At 46.2% G+C, this 20,835-nt stretch overlaps 1 protein-coding gene across 9 annotated transcripts in view; it reads left to right on the plus strand.

The window, feature by feature from the left end:
- PTPN3 (protein tyrosine phosphatase non-receptor type 3) overlaps positions 1–20,835 on the plus strand; it is a 144,944-nt gene that overhangs the window by 101,822 nt on the left and 22,287 nt on the right. For 6 of the 9 annotated variants that reach the window (XM_082469130.1, XM_082469128.1, XM_082469131.1 and 3 more), the window contains 8 exons: positions 7–141; positions 2,271–2,447; positions 8,144–8,239; positions 10,782–10,968; positions 11,135–11,209; positions 12,248–12,304; positions 13,359–13,515; positions 16,006–16,166. In XM_082469130.1, coding sequence (XP_082325256.1) covers positions 7–141; positions 2,271–2,447; positions 8,144–8,239; positions 10,782–10,968; positions 11,135–11,209; positions 12,248–12,304; positions 13,359–13,515; positions 16,006–16,166 — 1,045 coding nt within the window. Of the gene's footprint in view, positions 1–6; positions 142–2,270; positions 2,448–8,143; positions 8,240–10,781; positions 10,969–11,134; positions 11,210–12,247; positions 12,305–13,358; positions 13,516–16,005; positions 16,167–16,565; positions 18,969–20,835 lie in introns of those variants that run through there. The other 3 variants (XM_082469135.1, XM_082469129.1, XM_082469136.1) reach the window with 2 other exon arrangements.

Below are 20,835 nucleotides of genomic sequence, written 5' to 3' on the forward strand. Positions count from 1 at the left end.
TTTCAGGTCTGTAAATAACCAGTATTGCAAAAAAGTGATTGGAGGGATGGTCTGGAACCCGGCCATGCAGAGATCTTTATCAGTGGAACAATTAGAAACCAAGAGTCTACCGTCTCGGTCTCCACCTATTACTCCCAACTGGTATGTCTTCCTTTTTTTGGTATTACCCACCAGTAAACACTTTACTTCTTTTAAAAACTCAATAAAAATAAAAACCTAACTACAGGTGGCCTATGGTCAGAGTTTACGTTTGCATGTTTGACTGTTGCAGAAGTAACTATTTTTGTGAAATGCACAAGTCTAGCTAAACATTTTCTTTAGTGTATGAGGCTGGGATGTTCTTTTTTAAAAAGTTATTTGGTCTAAATAAATTTGAGCACTGCAGCTTACTGAAATGCTGCTCTTGAAATTAGCACATTCAGGTTTTGAGAAGTCCTGTGATAAAGAAGCATGTTTAACTTTATTTAATCTCACGTTTCCCATTAATATCAAACAGAATAAACTTTGAGAAAACATAGTAAAGGTATGTAATACAACTGATGTAAGGACGTGTGACCCTCTGCAACAGTAGCAAATGCACGTAGGAAAGTAGGCTGCCAACTTTTAAGATGATGGACTCAGCTTAAAAAGAAGGAAGTGGCAGTTTGGCAAAGTGGGAAGGGCAGTGGGTTTGTAACTGGAAGACCCGGACTCAGATTTTGACTCTCCAGTTCGTTAACAAGTTTGTTTACCTCTCTGGTCTCAGTCTTTCCATCTGTAAAGGGATTGAATGACATAATGTACAAGTGCTTTGTAAGCCATACAAAAAGGATCAGGTAGAATGATTGTTATTGTTGTTTTTGTTATTGTTGTTATTGTTATTTTATTATAATGTTCCTCAAAGACATCAGGCCATTTTGTGAATGCCTTCAAAACAGCCAGGTATCATCAGAAGGGGAAACCAAGCCAGGAACATTGCCCCAGCTCCACCCTGAAATAAGGGTATGGCTTTCTGTTCATTTCATGATAGGGTGCACCTGTAAATTAATTCTCGAGGAGTGAGCTACCAGGACTAAGGAACATTCTAACATGCAGGCAAAAAAAGGAGCTGTTGTGCAGGGCCGCTGGGTAAGGGCCCTCCACTGGGGCCTAATGCTCTGAGCAGGGATGGTGATGGTGTTTAGTGTTGGAAATCATAATATGACTGAGTAGATTGGTTCTTGGTTTCCTAGATTTAGGCACTCATCCCATAGTAGTAAATTTATGCTATAAAGTAGCAGCTTAATTTGTCTGAAAGTCTCTTAGGCAGCCGTGCCAGGGCCCCAGAGCAGAGGTCAGGACAGCATCCAGGAGAACAGCTGGAGTTGGTGTTGCCACGCCAGTGGACCGTAGCTCTTACTGCTATTTATAGGTCCTCTTCTGAGGAATCACAAACCTTTCTACTCTGCTTTGGACACAGTGTTATTGATTATCCGGGCCCAAGGGGAGTGCAAATAGTGGAGGCTCTGACAGTCCCAAGGAGAAATGGCTAACAAAGACGCGGAAGATGGAAAAACAGGGAAAATGAAATTTAGAAAGCTCAGCAGCCTGGGATCACCCACTGCAGGAGCCGATGCCCAGGTGCTGCCCCAGGTGTCACCCCAGGCATCCTGGGAACATTGCTTCATTTGATTCATTTTCAGGAGCCAGGTAGGTGCAACTGAGGCTCAGAGAGGTGGTGTGACTTGCCTCATGTCACACAGCTACTGCTGCTATTGGAGTGACAGGGCGGTGCTGGGGCTATGCCCATCTAATACCACATAAGAGATATATTTTAAAAAGCAAACATTTCTTCTTGGATCAAGTGAGATTCGCATGAGGGGATGTAGTTGAAATAAGTCTGCCGAAAAAGTTACTTTAGCTTCTAAACCCTTATTTATACCATACAAATGAATCAGAAAAATTGTCTGATGAGCAGTCAATAAAGCCTGTTTACACATTGCGAGCTTGAGTCCTCCTGGAAAAATAACTCCCCCTACATCAACGCTCAACAGCTTGCCAAAGAGCAAAAACCAGTCTCATCTGCCTGTTGATAAAGCTGAGGAGCTGAACCACTGGGCTAAGAATATCTGGGACCATGTGGCCCTTGGTGGGTTCTAGTGTAGTAATGGGTTAACTGGCTCTTAAGTTCCAACAGCATCAGCAAAGGCATCCTTAGAAGGGTCAGAGCACAAAGTTAGATCACTGATGTCTGATAAAATTCCTAAGTAGAATCTGCTTTCAGCACTTCACACTGAACCTTTCCCCACCAGGCGAAGTCCTCGACTCCGGCACGAAGTCCGAAAGCCACGACACTCTTCCGCAGACAACCTTGTGAACGAAATGACATACATCACTGAAACTGAAGATGTGTTTTACACCTACAAGGGCTCCCTGTCCCCTAAAGACAGCGATTCTGAGATTTCTCAGAACCGAAGCCCACACCGAGAGTAAGAAACTTGTGTTCCTCTCTTTCTTTGCGTCTGCTTGTTTGGGCTGTTGAGGAATTTGCTCAATGGCCCGATGGCCGTTTAAGAGGAGGCAAGGGCTGGAGCCTGCAGCCAGCTCCCCGGGGTGCTCTCTGCCAGGGCAAACATCATCATGCTCTCCCTTCCCCGACAGGAAGACAAGCTGTGTGCCTGGGGTCAAGAGCTTGCCCTGCTTTTTGTCAGCAACAGTGACGTCCTGTCCACACGCTTGTTAGCTCTCCTGAATAGTGTTCTCGCCAGTTCATGAGCAAAGCCCAGTTTAAGCCATTGCATACTCCAGAGGTTGTAGACATGATAACTATAGTAGCATTTCTCTAGATTGTCAGAGTTTGACCACTGCAGGATTCCGCATCACTGGAGATGTGCTTATTTTCTAGCTGTCCACAGAAAGCCTTCTCAGAACCACATTATGTCCTCAGGTTTTTGTTCTTTTTGTTTTTAATGAATAGTCAGTATAAAGAAAAAACATTCGGAGAACATCTCTGATTTTCTTTGTTAAGTTTTTGTCAAGGACAGTGTGCATCAAATTCTTTTATGTCCCCACTTTCCTTTTTTAATGTGACAAACTCCCTTCACATTTCAGGGTCAGGAGAAAATATGTCTCTCCGAAAATACTGGCTTGAGTCCTTTTATTATTCAGTAAGATAATATCTAATTCAGTAGTTCCCTGTTTGACTTGATTACCAGGGAGCTCAGAGCTGCATGTTGGGCCCAATTGCATTAGCTTCCCACAGCTCAGGTTTCTGATCTAGTCCCTGCTCTTCCTTCCTTGCCTTATTAATGGGTCTTATTTTTTCTCTTGTTTTAATGAATTCACTGTTCTACCGTATCTGCACATTTTAGAGTGAGCTATCTCAAATCGTTTTTTGAAGTGGACAAGACATAGATCGTAAATTAAATGACATAAAGTATTATAGGAATGGATCACCTATTAGGAAGTCAACCATGGTCATTGAGTATCCATTCAGTTAAGTCCCATGCTGTGCCCAAAATATAGAAACATATAACGCTTCCCCTAATAGCAAAGGATTAGCAAGAAGGCACTTCAGTTAATCTGTAAATTTTTACCACTCTAGCTACTAGGATTAAAGCATTAAATGCATCCCGATTGTACTCTAGGCATCACAGGTGAATCACAGATCTCACATCACCCTTAAGTGTGAGGTTGCTACCTCTCTGCTGTCCCTGACCACAGTAAACATAGCTTCCAGCTTATCTGTGTTCTTAACACCTCTGATTAAATAATCGTCTGGTCATTATTTCCTTGTGACCTGAGCTTGGATGATGCTTTTGTTGAAATGATCACTGTCTCTTGCTCCAACTTGCAGCCTCGTTGAGGTTACAGTGGAAGGGTGTAAGTTCCTTTGCGTGACGCTGGTTTTGCAATTCTAGGTCTACAAAGGCAGGAGTGCAGGCATGCATGACTTGAGCCAGTTTGAGTCTGCCAGGGGCTGTGTCGCTTTGGTGAAAGGAGAAGGAGGGTTTAGGGAACTGACCGAGGGCTCTGGGATGCCCAGTCACACCCTTCGTGTCAGATCCTCCTGCTGTGGTTTGCAAATCCATCATGGAATTGTGGAGCTTCTGGACCTTCCCTGTCCAGTACAGTAGCCACTAGTCACATGTGGCTATTCAGATTGAAATTATTTAAAATAAAATAAAATTTAAGTTCAGTTCCTCAGTCACACAAGCCTCATCTCAAGTGCTAAAGAACCACATAGGTAGTGGCTACCATATTGGGCAGCACAGATACAGTACATTTCCAGGTGCTGGGTGGAGGAGAGATGAATTCTGTCCAGTGGTATATGGACGTCTTAAAGGGCTACGCTCATTGCCGAGTCCTGCACCACACTTTGTACACCGTTTGCTGCTCATTGAGGGAATGTGAAGGTGAATTAGACAAGCCTTTGCTTTCAGGGACCTCCAGGCCAGCTGGGCAAATAGCACATTATCAGCCTTCATCATCACACTATGGGGCTCTGTCACTTTGGTGAAAGGAGAAGAGAGTTTGGGCAAATGTGGGTTCTGAGAAGCCTGATTACAGGTCCTAGGTCAGATCTTCCTTCTGTGGTCTATAATTCCATGTTCCTTCCCCACCATGGAATTAGAGCATCTAGACCTTCACAGGCCAATACAGCCACACACAGGTGGCTATTTAAGTTCATTAAAACTCAACTGAGAATTCACTTCCTCAAGCCCAGTTCGATTTAAGTAATTTCTAGCCCTACTCACCCCTAGGCATTGCACATCGGTTCTTCCTGAAACTCCTCCGTGAGACATACAAAGATGTATCATCCTGGGGCACTTTTTATTTTGCAGCGAAATGTTAAAAGTAGCAAATAATGGTGATCCAAGAGCAGCCTTCCTTGCCATGGCTTTGCCAGGTGAGCCAACAGTAGATGGCTCACAGAATCGAGTTAGCGGCTGTGCTTTGCAAGTGGGGCGAACAGTTGAAAAAGTTCAGCCCCTAGCACCTCACTTAAGTAGGGGACCCCCTTCCTGCTGGCAGGAAGCCACTTTCTGCTGGGTCTTCAGAGGCAGCTGGCCTCCCTGAGAGTCTGGTGGTCCTCCATTGCCCAAGGCAAGAAGGGAAGGTTAGTCTGTACTTGGAGAAAAAACTGCGGTGGTGTCTTCAGTGAGTACAGTCATCCCTCGGTACCCAAGGGGGCTTGGTTCTAGGACCCTCACAGATACCAGAATCCATGGATGCTCAAGTCTCTCACGTAAAATGGCTAAGTATGGTTGGCCCTTCGTATCCCCGGATTTAATTCGATCTGTGCTTGGTTGTATCCATGGATACCCAGGGTTGGCTACAGTATTTTCAAAATGTTTAAGAAACACTGGACATGCTTTATACAGCACATTAGTGTGTTAAGAGGCAAAAGGAAGTATCCTGTCGGAAATCAGATGAATAACATCACAGACAGCAAGGAGAGTTCCTTTTAGAAAGAAGAATGAAGTGTAATGTTCTGTACCCATGTAAACAAGAGGAAGAAAGAGAGAAAGGAAGAAAAAAGAGCGGTTCGACTTTGGCTCTAAACCTAGTGGTTCAGTTCAGACTCAACATCATCCTAGTGGATAAGTCACCTTGGTTTGTTCCGTATTTAGAGCAGCGCAGCAAAGTTTATGATTAGTTACGAATCCTTGGCAGTTTGCTTTATGCCCGAGTAGGCTGTCCTCTTGTTACTCTCTCAGCCATTCTATGTTCCTTTCCTTGTTTCAGAGCCAAGGCCAAAATCTGCAGAGAAGGAAGTTTCCAAAAACAAAAACAACCCACCACCCAGAAAAATGGGAGGGGGTGTTTCCCAAAGGAAAAAATGACTTTGCAGAGCAGAAGCTGGAGGAAAACAAATTTTAGGGCAGATGAGGGTTGTGTTTGAAGAACTTCTCCTCAGTGAATGGGGCTTGATGCCATTGTGGTGCCTTTGCTATTTGCTTACTTCCTTCTTTAGAGCCTGCCTTGTTCCAAGGACAGGGGACAGCTGTCGGCTTTTATTTCCAAACTTCTGTACACACAACAATGTGAATATACTTAAATGCTACTAAACTGTAAACTTGAAAATGGTTAAGATGGTAAATTTTATATTATGTGTATTTCACCACGATTTTAAAAAATGTTTTTAAATAGCTTCTCTGCATTGGAAGGAACTTTGGGAATCCCCTTCTTCAGCTGCATCGCCAGTGTAGGAATTCCCTCTGCCCTGTCATGTGGTCACCCTGCCGGTGATGGGCAGCTCTCCTGCCGTGTGGCAGCCGGTTCTCTAGTTGGACAACCCAGTTGTCCAAGCTGTGTCTCCCCACAGGAGACCAGCCAGCGACAGGGTTTCATTAGTTTTGTGTCCACTTGCCCTGCACCTTGCCTGCACTTCACTTGGTCTTGGGCCACTTGCATGTGGACAGCTGACGAATACCTTAAACCCAGCCTGGCCTGATCTCAGCTCATCGTCTTCTGTCCAGCCTGTGGCTCCTCCTGTCTTGGTGAGTGGGGCCACGTTTCAGAACCACCCAGTTGGCACCGATGGGAACTTCAGGCATCCTCGACAACTCCTTCTCTTCCGCCTGCGTCATCTAGTTTCTCACCTGTTGATTCTCCCTCGTGAACATCCCTTGACCTGGACCCCTCTGCCGTCCGCCCTGCACTGCCCCTGTGTAGCCGCCATCGTCTCTCGAAGGGACAGTTGCAATAGTGCCCTAAGTGTCCTCCTGTCTCTAGCCTCTCCTCCTTCCAGACTATCCTTAACAAGGGTAACAGGCTTATTTTTCTGAAATTTATGCCCAAGCATGTCACTCCCCTGCTTAAATGCCTTTTCTGTGCTTTTTAAAAATTTCATGCCTCTGCAAATACCACTGAAGTTTTTTTATTATTAGAGTTTTGCCTAAAGTATAGGGTTGGCCAAAAAGTTTGTTCAGGCTCTTCCATAAGATCTTATGGAAAATCCCAAAGGAACTTTTTGGCCAACCCAACACTTCCTTCTTCCCTCTTGACTACCTGTTTAAACTTCTACTGGTTTATCTTTCAGACTCAAGCGCCCCCTCCTCTGTGAAGCCTCTCCTGGCCTCCCACTGTACGCTAGACACCTGAGCGTCTCCATTACAGCATGATGATAATATTTGATTACTTTTGTATCTTAAACTAGACAGCGAGCTCTTTGAGGGCAGGGATAGTGCCCTGTTCACCTCTCCTTCCCCCAAACCTGGCGTGGTGCCTGGCACTTCATGATATTCAGTGACTGCTCTGATGGATGGACAGGTGAATGGGGAGATGGTCACATGAAGCAGGATGTGGCCCTTGGCTAAAGTACAAACAAGCTCCCAAGTTTTTACAGTGGGTACCCCCTCTGCCACTTCCACGGCAGGTCCCCATATCACATGAGCACCATCACACAGCATCTAACCTGCACGCCAAGGACTCAGATTTACTGTAACGAGTTTTGGTTACCTGTCTTCTATGAGCAGGTCCCCATGGTAGGTGCTGCTGCAGGCTATGTGTCAATGAGAAACTCTCATCAAAGAATTCAAGCATGAATTGACTAAAATTTAACAAGTGCTTTCTTGCCCTTAAGGTATCGCAACATCTGAGTGGGCAGCCTGGGGACAGGTGCATGACCCTTGATTCCATTAGCGATGAGGCGTAGAGCTCAGACAGCGGCATGTCTGACCCACATTCCCTCAGCCACCTCCGCAACTTCTTGAGTGAAGTTTTGATCTCGGGCCCTTGGCATGTATCGCAGAGATAAGAGTATCACCTGAAGAATGTCTCCGTGTCGTAACACCCATACTACGAAGACATGCTTTCTGTTACTCGGTGATCCTTACGTCAGGAGCCACGTGAAATATCTGGCTGTGTGTTAAGCACACTAGGAGAGGAATGGGCAGAGGACTAGGGTCTCTCCCGACCTCGAGAAGCTCATAGACTCGAGAGAGAAATGCCACATGGAATGGCCCCTGTTCTGTCACCACCATAGCCAGTGCCTCCTTGCGGGCGCCCGGTGAGAGCTGTGAACCCCTCAGTGGGAGCACAGCTTTGCTTGGCTAACAGGTTTGTGGGGGGGGGGCGCGGGGGTCTTTGTCATTTTCTAGGGTGTAGGAAAGAGTGGTATAAAAAGCATCACCCAGGAAATCCTGCCATTTTAACTGTCTCTAACCTTGCTTCCCTTCAGAGAAATGAACTCTGTCCTGGCTTTTGTTTCCGATGGCTACCGCATTTACGGTTCTGAAGCATCGGCTTCTGAGGGCAAGCACCCGTTTGTCTGCCGGTCAGTCTGTCTGTCTGTCTGTCTGTCTCTGCCCCTTTCTCCCCAGGGAGCTGGGGTGGCCTGTCCCTCCCTGGCCACTCTGGCTCCCCGACAGCCTCAGGAGCAAATCACTTGCTTCAGCTCCCTCCTGCTACCCCTTTCTTTGCCCCTTTCACAGTTACCCACTGAAACCCCAGGGGTTCCCCTCTTCTCTCCATCCTCACCCACTGGGCTCTCCCCTCGGTTGCACCTCACGTCCTGCCCAGGTGGGGAGGAAGGCCACTTGGCTCGGCATCTTCACTCCTGGCATCCCTGTGCTGCGTCCAGCTGCCACCTTCTTGTTGCTTCCTGTCGTTCCATGTCCTCCTCACCATCTGTCTGTCCATCCTCCACACTGAGCAGAGCATTACTGCAGCCCACAGGGAACGTCTGTACACGGTTGATCAGCCAAAAAAATATTGTCATGTTTAATAAATCTCCATCTAAAAGTAAGCTCTCCACCCCTACTTAGAAAATAAGATTGGACACATAATGACTTTGAATATGTTATTTTTAGTACTATGGGCTGTTTTGGATAGACCATTACATTTTATACTGAAAAAGAAAAATACTTTAAAACCTTGTAAGATGTCATCTAAGTTCCATATAATATAATTCGAAATTCAGAATTTAGAAATTATATAAATATAATGAATACAGATATACATTACAGTTTAGTGAAAAGTCTGTTGTCTTCTGCTTTGTCACCTTGCTCTTCTGTTTAAATGTCATCACCCTTTCCATCGCTCTCATCTCCAGATTCTTCCAAATGTTTGAAGTAAGAATGCTATTTGCAGCTTCACAGTAAAGGTTCAGGTCCACCCCTAGAGCTGGAAATAGCTTTTCCTAAACCTCTTTGGCTTTATCTTGTTTAGCAACTTTCAGGTTTCCCTTTCTGCCACTAGGAGGTGCTCTTATAAACATCAAAACTTAGAAAAGTTGCCCAACTTAGGGAGGATTTTTTTTTTTAGCTTCCTTTTAAGTAAATTAAAGTCTCATTTATTTTCAGTCTGAAAACATACCACTAGTACATAACAAAATATCCTCTCTCTGAAATGCCTTCCCATCCAACTTGAACACCTTAAGGCCAAACTCTTCTCTTGCAAATAGCTCTACTTCTATACTACTCTGTCACTGAATTTTTTTATTCAAATGAATTGAGATTGTGAATCATTGTGTGTGACTATGATACAGATTTTATATTTAAAGTAAGCTAATTTGAACTTGCTAGGAAACAGAAGCACTACATTAATGAAAACTCCACGGATAAGGACCTGAAATAAAGAGGCAGCAGCAGCTGTCTTTTGTCTGTCTGTTTCACTGAATGTCTGTCTTTGCTCACCGTTCCCATCACTAACCTGGAATGAGATTAGAATACGGAGGAGTCTGTGGAACATGAGGACAACCCCATATTCTGTTGCCTTTTAAAGGCATCTTTTGCTAGGACTGTGGTTCTGGAAGGGGTCTAGTGTGGGTGTGCATGATGCAGAGAAGTTGCGTGTCCTACACCGTGTTCATCCCTGTGGCCCTGAGAGGTTAGAGGGGAGGGTCTTAGGAGCAGACCTGGTGTGAGGAGAGGAGAGGGGAGAGGTGCTGGGGGAGTCATGTTCATCAGACTTCTGTCTGTCAGGTGAGGGGAAAGCTGTGTGACCTTGGGCAAGTCACTCAGCGCCTCTTGACCTGTTTCTTCATCTGTGAAATGGGAGTTGAACCAGATGACCACAGAGGTCTGTTCAGTTGTAATAGTCTGTAATTCTCGAAGATAACGCCATCCAGTAGAATTTCCTGCGATGATGGAAATGTTCTGTAACTGCGCTGTCCAATGCAGGAGCCTCTAGCCACGTGTGGCTGTTGAGTATTTTTGAAACGTGACTGGTACAACTGAGGAACTTTCTAATCTTAGTTTACTTAAATTTAAATAGCCACACGTGACTAGTGACTGCCATATTGGGCCGTGCAGCTCCAAGATACAAAAGGACTTACATTAGAGAAAAATAAAATGTATAATCTCAGTGGAGGCATTAATGGATGTCACAGGTGAATAATGTAAACTAGGATTCATATAAATTGTCCTGAATATGCCACGTTAGTCCTATTTCCTTTGGGTAGCGAACTGTCCTGTGAAGCAGAGCTATGAGTGGGAGTGAGATGGAAGGGAAAAGCTTTCAAAAGGGATGGAGACGCATGCATCTGGGTGAGCTTCAATAATTAAGCACCAGAATAGCTGGACATATTTCCCTATCACCCTTCCAAAGCAGCTGAGTGTTCAGCAGTTCCTGGTACTACCCTGCCCTCCTTCCCCTTTTCCCCAAAACTAAAGGCGATGATCTTTAGGCCAGTTGGGGGCATGGGCAGCCAGTGGACTCTGGATGTGCCTGAGCCCTGGGCTTGACCTTTGGAGCTCTTCTAAGGTTCCAAGGATTGGTGACAGCCTCGAGATGCCAGGCCCCAACAGTCAGTAATGTTTGCTCTGATAAAATATTAATCCAGTTATTAAAATATCTCCTCCTTCCCCACGATGAAGGAGTATATCCGAGAACAACCCAGCACAAAGCTACCTGACCCAGAAGTCATCCAGTTCTGTGTCTCCATCTTCAAATGCTCCAGGCTCCTGTTCCCCAGATGGCGTCGATCAGCAGTTCTTAGAGGACTTCCACAGGGTGACCAAAGGGAGCTCCAGCGAGGACTCCAGCCAGTACTACTGTGACAAGGTGCGTGACGTCAGGTGCTGCTGCTGAAGTGGCAGCCGACCCAGCCAGGCTTCCCGTGCAGGGCTGCCTTACGGGCGATTAAGTGGTTATGACTCAAAGAAAATAGCATATCACCAACCACTGGAGAAAGAAGTAAGATAACTGATGATTTTCTGACGTTTTCCAGAATGATGGTGACGGCTACTTAGTCTTGATCCGCATCACACCAGATGAAGATGGAAAATTTGGATTTAATCTAAAGGTATGTTGTGTGCAATTTATAAGGACATTTGATGCTCTGAAGCAATCTTTAGATGACTTTTTAACTTCCATTAGAAATGTGCCACGTACCCAAGGCTGCATAAGGAAATTGGCTCGGCCTTCAGAATTGGGAGCTTTTTTTTGTGGCCATAGTAGCTGCCTCATGCCGAGTGCCTGCTCTGTGTACTTATTTATATCACCTTATTGAGTTCTTCTATTAAATGGTGAAGTTGGAATTTTAAGACCCATTTTATAGATGCACACTAAGGCTCAGAGAGTTGGGAACCCCTCAGCATTGCTAAGAGAGAACAGTGGTTCAAGTGCAGGGCCATCACCCTCCTCTGCCTCCCTCTAGGCAGGCTCTGCAAGCTATGGCCTGCAGGCCAAATCCCATCTGTTTTTATTAATAAAGTTTTATTGGAACACAGACACCTCATTCATTTACAAATGGTTTATGGCTCCTTTGGCACTACGGTGGCAGAGTGGAGAAGTTGCGACAGAGCCCTCTGTCCCACAAAGCCAAGATAGGTAATATGTGGCCCTGTACAGAAAAGGTTTACTCTAGAGCAAAGTGAGGGCAGGTGGTCTTTTCTGCCCACCCCGCAGCTGCCATCACGCACTCCTTTCCAATACCCGCAGCCCTGCTGACAGCCTGTTCTCAGAGGTCAAAAGCCCTCACGACATGGGACCTTTCTACAGCTCCTCTCCTGCACTGAAAACTCCCTTTCCAGCAGCACTTAGGGGCTGTGCTTCTGGAGTCCTTCTCCAGGGGATGTTTGCATTTTTTGAAAGGAGGCTGCTTCCTCCAAGTGCATCTTTGGTCTGTGGAAGGTGGGGATGGCAGTGGGAGGCTTCTGAGCAGCCTTCTGGTTGGCCCACTAGACCCAGGGACCCAGGAACCTTGTCATTCCGAAAGGTGCCAACGCCTGCGATTAGAATAAGTTCAAGGGAAGTTTGAGCCCTCCCTTGTGTCAGAGATATCTGCATGTCTTTGTTGCTGTGAACGACTCAAGTGGTTTTTTAATCTACATGTTTACAGGGAGGAGTGGATCAAAAGATGCCTCTTGTGGTATCAAGGATAAACCCAGAGTCACCTGTAAGTAAACATATTCTGTTATTTCCCAAGTTTGCTTTCCCCTAAATGTAACAGATTTCTGTTTCTGTGTCCTGTTTCTTTTTTACTGGCAGCAGAGAGTGTGTGTAAATGCATGCATATAGATAGAAAGAAAGAATGGAGTCCGTGTTTTCCAGAACCTGTTGCTCACTGTGGTCCCCGAAGCTGCAGCACCAGCATCACCTGGGAGCTCATTAGAAATGCAGACTGTCGGACCCCACCCCAGACCTCCTGGACCAGAATCTGCATTTTAACCAGATCCCCAGATGATTGGTGTGCACGTTGAAATGTAGAAGTCCTGCTCAAAAGAAGGAAACTGGGGCTTAGAGTTTGCTGTTCTGCTTGCTCCGAGTGGGCTCACGGCCCCTGTGTCCCTCCCCCTCCCCACCCTCAGCCCTCTGTCTGGGCCTCTAGGCATCTAGGAGATGATTTGCTTTTGTATAACAGTGAGCACCAAAGGGTCCCTGTGCCTCCTAAGAAGGTGCCCGTTTGGGAGTTTTACTCTTAAGCTTGTGGTTTACCTTTTCTTACTGCTTGTGGCCTCTGTGAGTTAAGAAGCCTTTCATTCCCACACTGTTCAATGCATGGCTTCTCTCCATAATGGCTTCTGCCTTTGGGGTTATGTTTGCAAAGGCTTTCTCCATCACAAGATAGATAAATACTCGCTTTTAGCTGACGAATCATTTTCTAACCACAAATCTAGACAACAAAAGATGGAGGCATTGAAGTCATTATGACGTTACAGTAATAAGTGAAGCCTGGCTACCATAGAGAAATGGCCTCAGTAGTTTTCTTAGCTTTGCTCCGAAATGTTTCATAACGTAGGTTCTGAGCAGGACTCCTTTAAAATCCCACCGCCAGCTACCATGTCAACATTGCAGTGGTGGTAAAAATAAAGACGGTAATGCCTGAGGGAGAAGAAGAGAACTTGGTCACGGTCTCCAGTGTCTCAAGTGTCGGGGCTCAGAAAACATCAGGTTCTTCCCTTGAGGATTGTGTTACGGTAACAGAAGAAACTCGCTCTTCCCCCGTGCAGGCGGACACCTGCATTCCTAAGCTGAACGAAGGGGATCAAATCGTGCTAATCAACGGCCGGGACATCTCAGAACACACCCATGACCAAGTGGTGATGTTCATCAAAGCCAGCCGGGAGTCACACACACGGGAGCTGGCCCTGGTGATCAGGAGGAAAGGTAACAGCCACCCGCGGGGGAGGAGCCTTAGCAAAGGGGGCCTTCCCCAGCCTGTTCCGTGGTTTTGCGATGTTGCACTTGTAGCCAACATGGGAAAATCAAGGGCTTTCCCGTGACCACCTGATGGCCGACTTCTCCCTTGAAAAATATGGAGATCTGCCCCCACAGGGCCCCGCCCCTCATGGCCAGTCCTCTGCAGGTAGGCAGCACCCTCCCACCCCTTTTTATACTAGGTGTGACCCTCCCCTCCCCCATGCCTCCCGGGCCCAACTCAGCCCACTTCACACACCCCTCTTAGCTGCCTGGCCCTGCCTGCATTTGCATATTCAACCCTTCCTCAAAGGACCAGGTTATATTTTATTCATGTACATTTGGTTTTTGTTGCAGAGGCAGTAAGCAGAGTGGGGCAGGAGCCTGGCTGCCTTGGGGCTGTTCGAACTCTGCCTCCTACTGGGTTCAGGGACCTTGAGCAAGTTTCTTACCCAATCTGTGTTTCAGTTTCCTCTAATGTAAAATGAGGATAACATAGTCGCTACCTCCAAGGGTCCCTCGGAAGATTAAATGATACTCATACTGGAAGGCATCAAAGATGCTTCCCAGTACTTGGTGGGCATTTGAAAGGCAACCTCTGTTGAATACAGCTACTATTATTGTTGTCGTTGTTGTTATAAAGCAATAAGCCGAGTCCTCGCATCCTCCTTCCCAGCTCTCAAATACTGCAGGTAAATGAAGTATGCGACTCAAGCCCTGGCCCTGCATCTCCATTCTGGCCTCACAGTTGTCGGCACAGCCCACACCCCCTCGTGCCTGCCTCCTCTGTTCCCGCTGAAACTCCCAGTGCCAGCTCTCATCCCATCTCCTCTGGCAGATGAGGCCCTGCCAGATCTCTCCAGACCCCTACCCACCTCCTCCCACCACCCATCCCCACCAAACCCAGCTCCATGCTCGACACACAGTAGGTGTCACTGGTGACAGTAGCTGAGGTCTCTGCAGCACCAGCGAAGTGCCTGCACTGTGTTAATTGCTTTGCGTAATTATCCTCTTCAACTCTTACAATGTTCTTGTAAGGTTGGTATTCTTATCCCCAAATGAGGAAGCCAATTACAGGGAGGTTAAGTAAGTTGCCGTGTGTCTGGTAAGGCCACATGATCATAGAGAAGGAAGGAATCCAGCGATTGGGAGCAGGCCTCTCCATCACATGAAGTGCCGTGTGACATGCTGGCCAATACGAGGGGCTGGAACGAGAGCATTCCGGCCAGGCCAGGGAGGGGGTCCTCCACCAACCCATGGCAAAGGGCTGGCGCCTGTTTGAGGTGAGGGAAACAGATGTTTGTAGACTATTAGAGCTTAAAGAGCAGTGCCACTGATTTTCTATAACTGTAATGATAAGTTCATTTTTAAAATAAACATTCAAGTAAAAAATGAGTTGATTAAAAGAAAAATAAATAGTAACATAGGGAATAGCAGATATGACAAAAATCATGAAAATAAGCAGAAGATCTGAGCTTCTGTGGTCAGTGGAAAGAATGTGGTCTTTAGCGTCAGACATGTGGACTGAATTCCCGTGTCCCACCCTGACAGGCTGGGTCACTTTGGACAACTCTTTTGCCCTGTGAGTCAGTTTCCTCATCTGTAAAATGGGAATAAAGACCGCTGGTTCAGCGTTGTGAGGATTCAGTTCAACTATGTGGAAAACACAAAAGTTGTTCCTTTCTTTCTCCTTTCCTGTTATCTTGAAGGCAGTGGGGAGTCATTGAAGGCTCTTGGGTAAGGGAAGTGACTTCTCTTTCTGGGTAGAAAGGGAACATTCAGAGATGATCCCAAAGTTTGAAGTGACTAGACAGAAAGAGGCACGTGAGGCTGGGAAGTATTGTGCCTGGTTGGGGAGAGGGGGTCCTCTGTTTGTTTTTACCCATATTGAGTCTGATGTGAAGGGAGATTTCCAAAGAGGAAGCACAGAGGAGACTAGAGATGTTTACTTGGGAGCCTCCCACCTAACAATGGCCTTGAGTTAGAGACTGACTGACTGAGCTCTGCGGGGCGGTGGTGGTGTGGAGAGAGGGCCAGACCCCGCACCAGTTTCCTGGGAAAATGCCTGTTTTAAGGGAGCAAATGAAAGGGACCGGAGAAGGAAGGAAGAGCAGGGGTAGAAGAATAACCAGGTCACAGAGAGCAAAGGGAGAAAATCTGTTTTCTTTAAAAACTTCCTTTCCCTTTCTCTTACCTTTGGCAAAAGCCTCTTGAGTACTAAACACCATCATTTAAAACTAACCAGCAAGGTTAGTGTGTCATTTTGTATAATTAGTACATATTGAATCATTCAACGAGAAGTAGTATCTTTGGCGAAAATGATTACCATGTGCTTAATCATTTAATAAGATGTTTTAAACCCTCTGCATTCAGGTGTCATAAGTGTGATTTGGGGGGAGGAATCCCATCACCCAGCACGTGGCTGCACAAGCCAGACAAGCTCTTTCTTGTCCGCTACAGCTGTCCACTCGTTTGCTGATATCAAATCTGAAGATGAACTGAACCAGCTTTTCCCAGAGGCCATTTTCCCCGTGTGTCCGGAGGGTGGGGACACGCTGGAGGGATCCATGGAACAGCTAAAGAAGGGCCTCGAAAGCGGGACGGTGCTGATCCAGTTTGAGGTAAGAGACCCCCAGTGCCTCGGTGGGCTGCTCAGCTGCTGCCAGGTCATCTAAGTCACCAGGCAGCTGTGCTCATGGAGGGACCACACAGGGACTCATGACCTCAGGGAGAAAGCGGGCTGGGGACCACGGCCCATCGCTTGCCCCCCCCACTCTAGTAACGATCAGTAGTCATGGAGAAATGTCAGAAATCGAGGAGGTGAGACTCTGAGCATATTTAGCTGCCAACACAAAAGCTCAGAACACTCGGCAGTCGAAGGTAGTGGAGAGGCTGCGCGGGTGGGTGCGGAGGGATGATGGAGGAGCCGGGCCCTGTGAGGGCACAGGGGCTGGGCTTCCCAAGTCCCCCAGAACCGTGTGGACACGAAACCAAAGTCAGACCACATCTTCCCTCCCCAGGAGCGACCTCTACTCATGGGATTGAGACTGTTGACAAAGGCACACGCAGAGACTTTACAAAACAAAGTAGGACCCAAGGAGACTGTTTTCAAGTCAGCTTTACTGATCACTAACAGAATGCAAACACAATGTGTTTGTCTTCCACATTTTTAAAAAGTTGTAGAAAACGGAGTAGTTCGTGCAGTAAAAAGATAACAGAAGAGCACAAAGAAGCATAAAGTAGCCCAATGAAAGAAAATTGATCATGATTAATGACAACATACACAGTCTGGATTCCTAAATTAGGAAAGAGAGTCTCAGGTCAGATTCAAAAGCAGAAATCTGCACTGCATAGTTTATTAGGAAGTTGTATAAAGGAAAAAGTCACAGAAGCAAAGCTAGGAAATTTATCAAATATATGTGACTGCATATTGATTCAGGAAAGCATGAGTAATGTGAGTATCAAATAAGAAAGAAGCAAAGCAGAGAGTCTTGAGTGAGAGAAAGGTTTATTCTATAATGGTGTAAGGAATAGAATGTAAATAAAATACATTAGTAAAGCAATGTGTATTGAACAATAGTAAAAAGTAAAACCCACAAGTGAAAGGTGAATTGACCCCACCAAAAACAATCAATAGGGAATTTTGAACTTAACAGCCTTGACAGATAACATAGACAACAAATAAGCTGAAATCAGGATAAGAGGGTAGGAATAATATAATTACTTGGATAGAATTGATAGACATATACTGAATATCTACAAAGAGAGATAGCTCTTTTTTCCAGTGGCCTGCAGGAGGCTAGGGAGGCTTAAGATTTTAAAAGAAGAAAATGTAGAGGTTGTATTCTCTGGCTTTGCATTGCAAAAAAGCTCAAAATTGAGACATACTTTTTTTAAAAATTTATTCATTTTATTTTATTTATTTTTGGCTGCATTGGGTCTTCATTGCTGCACGCGGATTTTCTCTAGTTGCAGCGAGCAGGGGCTACTCTTCATTGCGGTGCATGGGCCTCTCATTGCAGTGGCTTCTCTTGTTGCGGAGCATGGGCTCTAGGTGCAAGGGCTTCAGTAGTTGTGGCTCTCAGACCCTAGAGCGCAGGCTCAGTAGGTGTGGCACACAGGCTTAGCTGCTCTGCAGCATGTGGGATCTTCCTGGACCAGGGCTCGAACCCATGTTCCTTGCATTGGCAAGCAGATTCTTAACCACTGCGCCACCAGGGAAGCCCTGAGACATACATTTTAAACACTAAATCTCAATTATTTTTAGACACTCTCCAAAATAATTGAAACAAGGAACACTTAAAAGCCAGAATATATCAGTTTTATTCTTTTTGGAGGGAGTTGGAAGGGAAAGTCAGAGGGGAACGGCACTGTGGAGTCATTTGTTCTTTCATTCAATGAGTATTAGGTATTCACCATGTGCCAAATGCTAGATCAGGAACACAGTGAGGGAAGGAGAAGGGGGATTTCTGACCCCAAGGAGCTTACGGTCTAATTTTGGTATATTCGTGGGAAGGTATCACGAGTCCCAGAAACAGCTAAAGACCAAGATAGGGTGAGATTTCATTCCACAGACTGTATGTTCTGTAGGGACTGGAGGTGAGAGGATTCCAGGAGGTCCTCTGGGGTGAGATGTAGTGTTAATAGAGGGTGGATGGGATTACGTGTGGAGGGGAGGGTATTCCAGGAGGGTCACAGCCTCCTGGACCCTAATGCAGACTAAGCTCAGAGGGTGTCAGGTAGGGAAACAGGCCTCCCGGGGGTGAGCAGCGCTCAAGGAGTCCTGGGAGATGTCTCCAGGTGATGGAAGCCCTTCACCCAAGACGAACCGGGTCTCTTTGATAAGATTGTCCACAAGGAGGCGCTGTGGGCTCTTGGTGAGGAAAAAAGACGGTGCCTGGTCTTGACCGGTGCTCCAGAAAATCCCCTCCACTTTTCATGTTTTACATATGGGAATCCCCTATCAGGTTTTCCTTGAACAATGTTCATTGAAATTCATTAGGAAGATAAAAAATGCTTTAGAAAGAAGTACCCACTTGTCCCCCTGTGTTTTTAAGTAGTATTTCTCAAAGGGTGACACCCTGACCATCTGTATGGATATCACCTGAGGAGCTTTTTTAAACGGGCCCAGCCCACAGCTACTGAATCAGCTGCACTGGGCGGGGGCCTGGATATTGCTTCTTAACAAGATCACCAGGAGGTTTTAATGCACAAGCTGATCCTGCGGATGGGAGAGTAAAGATCGTACCAGAACCATTGTCCCGCTGCTGTCCATCCTAAGTCCTGCCTTTACAGCTTATGGTTGGACTACAGAAGAAATAAGATATGGAGAACATAGAATTTTTAGGGTTAAATTTTAGTACCTACACATTTCCTTCATTTAGTTTAAACGTTTCCTAGAAATTAAGTCGAAAAACCTTCTTTTTAAATAAATAAATTTTTACGGAATTCCAAAATACAGAACAGATAACAGCAGATCTGCTCTGTGATGGAGCTGGTGGGATCCGTGGAGCCCTGTCTTTCAGTCTCCACACTGCCCCCCAAGGACCCCTAGACTGTGGAACACAATTTAACAACCACTGCTAGAGGTGGGAGAAGTTGTCTTACATAGCTGCTAGAGGAGGGGAATCCTAAAGGAAGACAAAGGGAAACCTTTAATGCGTACTTACTATGTGCCAAGGGCTTTATAGGCTTCGTCTCACAGCATTCTCACAGCAGCCTGCTGTAGGGCTGGATCAGAGTCTTGGAGAGGTTATCTCACAGTAAATGTCACAGCCTGATTGGAAACCAGGCAGGCTTAACTCATGGAGCTTGTTCTCTTAACAGCTGTAGAACCTTTGTGTAATCATATAGGTAACAACAACGTGCTATTTCCATGTGAGAGTTGTTAGAATAGCATGACATCAGAGCTAGAAAAGATCTGAGATGCTGTCTAGCCACGTGGAGCCAAGCAGGCTTCAAATCCTGGCTCTACCACTCATTTCCTGTGTGACCTCAGGCACATCCCTTAACCTCTGTAGCCTCTACTTTCCCATCTGTAAACTGGGTATTTCGTGGGCTAGTTGTAAGAGTTAGATGACATAAATACTTAATGCGTTGTCTGACGCATGGTCAGGGTGCAAAAAGCAACAACTATTATCATTTATAAATAGAGGAGTCTAAAGAACCTGCCCAGTCCACACAAGAGGTGGAACCCAGCCTAGCACTGTCTGCCTCCCAGAGTCTTGGCTGTTCTGGTTCCCCACCTGCTTCTCCTCCAGTGCCATCAGCAGGTGGGCGGCTTGGCTGTCGGAGGCTGTGCTCTGAACGGGAGCAGGAAGTGGGGGCTGGTTCCTAGCAAGTGCCCATGCCACCCACTCTGCGGCACAAAGGGCCTGTCCTGGAGTAGCTGGGCAGTGGATGGAATCCCTCTTGCGATGACAAGCTGGTTTTCAGCAAAGCTTGCTTTGAAGCATTTTCTTCATTAATGGAATTCCCCTGTCCCTCCCATGGCTTTCAGAAACAATTACAAATGTGTTCTAGAAAGCGTTTGGTCCCAGCTGTAATAAAATCACGCTTAATAATTAGCATTTCTGTAGCACTTTGGAGTCTACCAAGTGTGTCTCACATATGTCATCTCAGTTGACTCTCACAGCAATTCCGGGAGACAGATATGGCCAGAATTATTTGGATCACTCCTTTATAAGTGGAGAGAACAAGGCTCAGAGGCTACGGAACTTGCCCAGTGTCACCCAGCTGGTCAGAGACAGAGCTGAGATTAGAATCTATGTTGAAAAGTCCATTGTCAGAACTCACCAGGTATGACCCAGTTCTTCACTCAACATCTGATATGAGCCCTTCCCTCCAGGAGCTACACAGTGTGAGCTACTCAATGTGAGCAGTTTGCCAGCATTTGTGACCAGCCTCGAACTGTCTAACTACTGTGTTCAGGCAAGGTAGGGCGTTCCTCTGTCTCTCGTATAAAGGCGCCCAGACTTGGGGTTCACAAGGCTCCAAGTCCATTACCACCTCCAGGATGCTCTCCTCCTCTCCTCTGAAGAACTCGTTGACTCAGCCCCAGGGTCATTCCTTCCTGAGAGTAATTTGTGGCTCATTTCATGCTTTTTCCCTGCGTTGAGCTTTCTGTTTAGGCAAGGGAAAGGGTGTGCAGTTGGTATAGACGGTGCTGGATAAAAGCTAAGTGATGGTGCTAACTGTCCTTTGAGAACTGGTTTCCCAGCAAGCAAAGGCCCCTTGTGCCCATCCTCATCCAGTGGCCTTGCAAGCTCCTTGGAGACTTGTGGAATGCAG

Source organism: Balaenoptera physalus, assembly GCF_965194825.1.
Source record: "Balaenoptera physalus genome assembly, chromosome: 7".
Classification (NCBI taxonomy): Eukaryota; Metazoa; Chordata; class Mammalia; order Artiodactyla; family Balaenopteridae; genus Balaenoptera; species Balaenoptera physalus.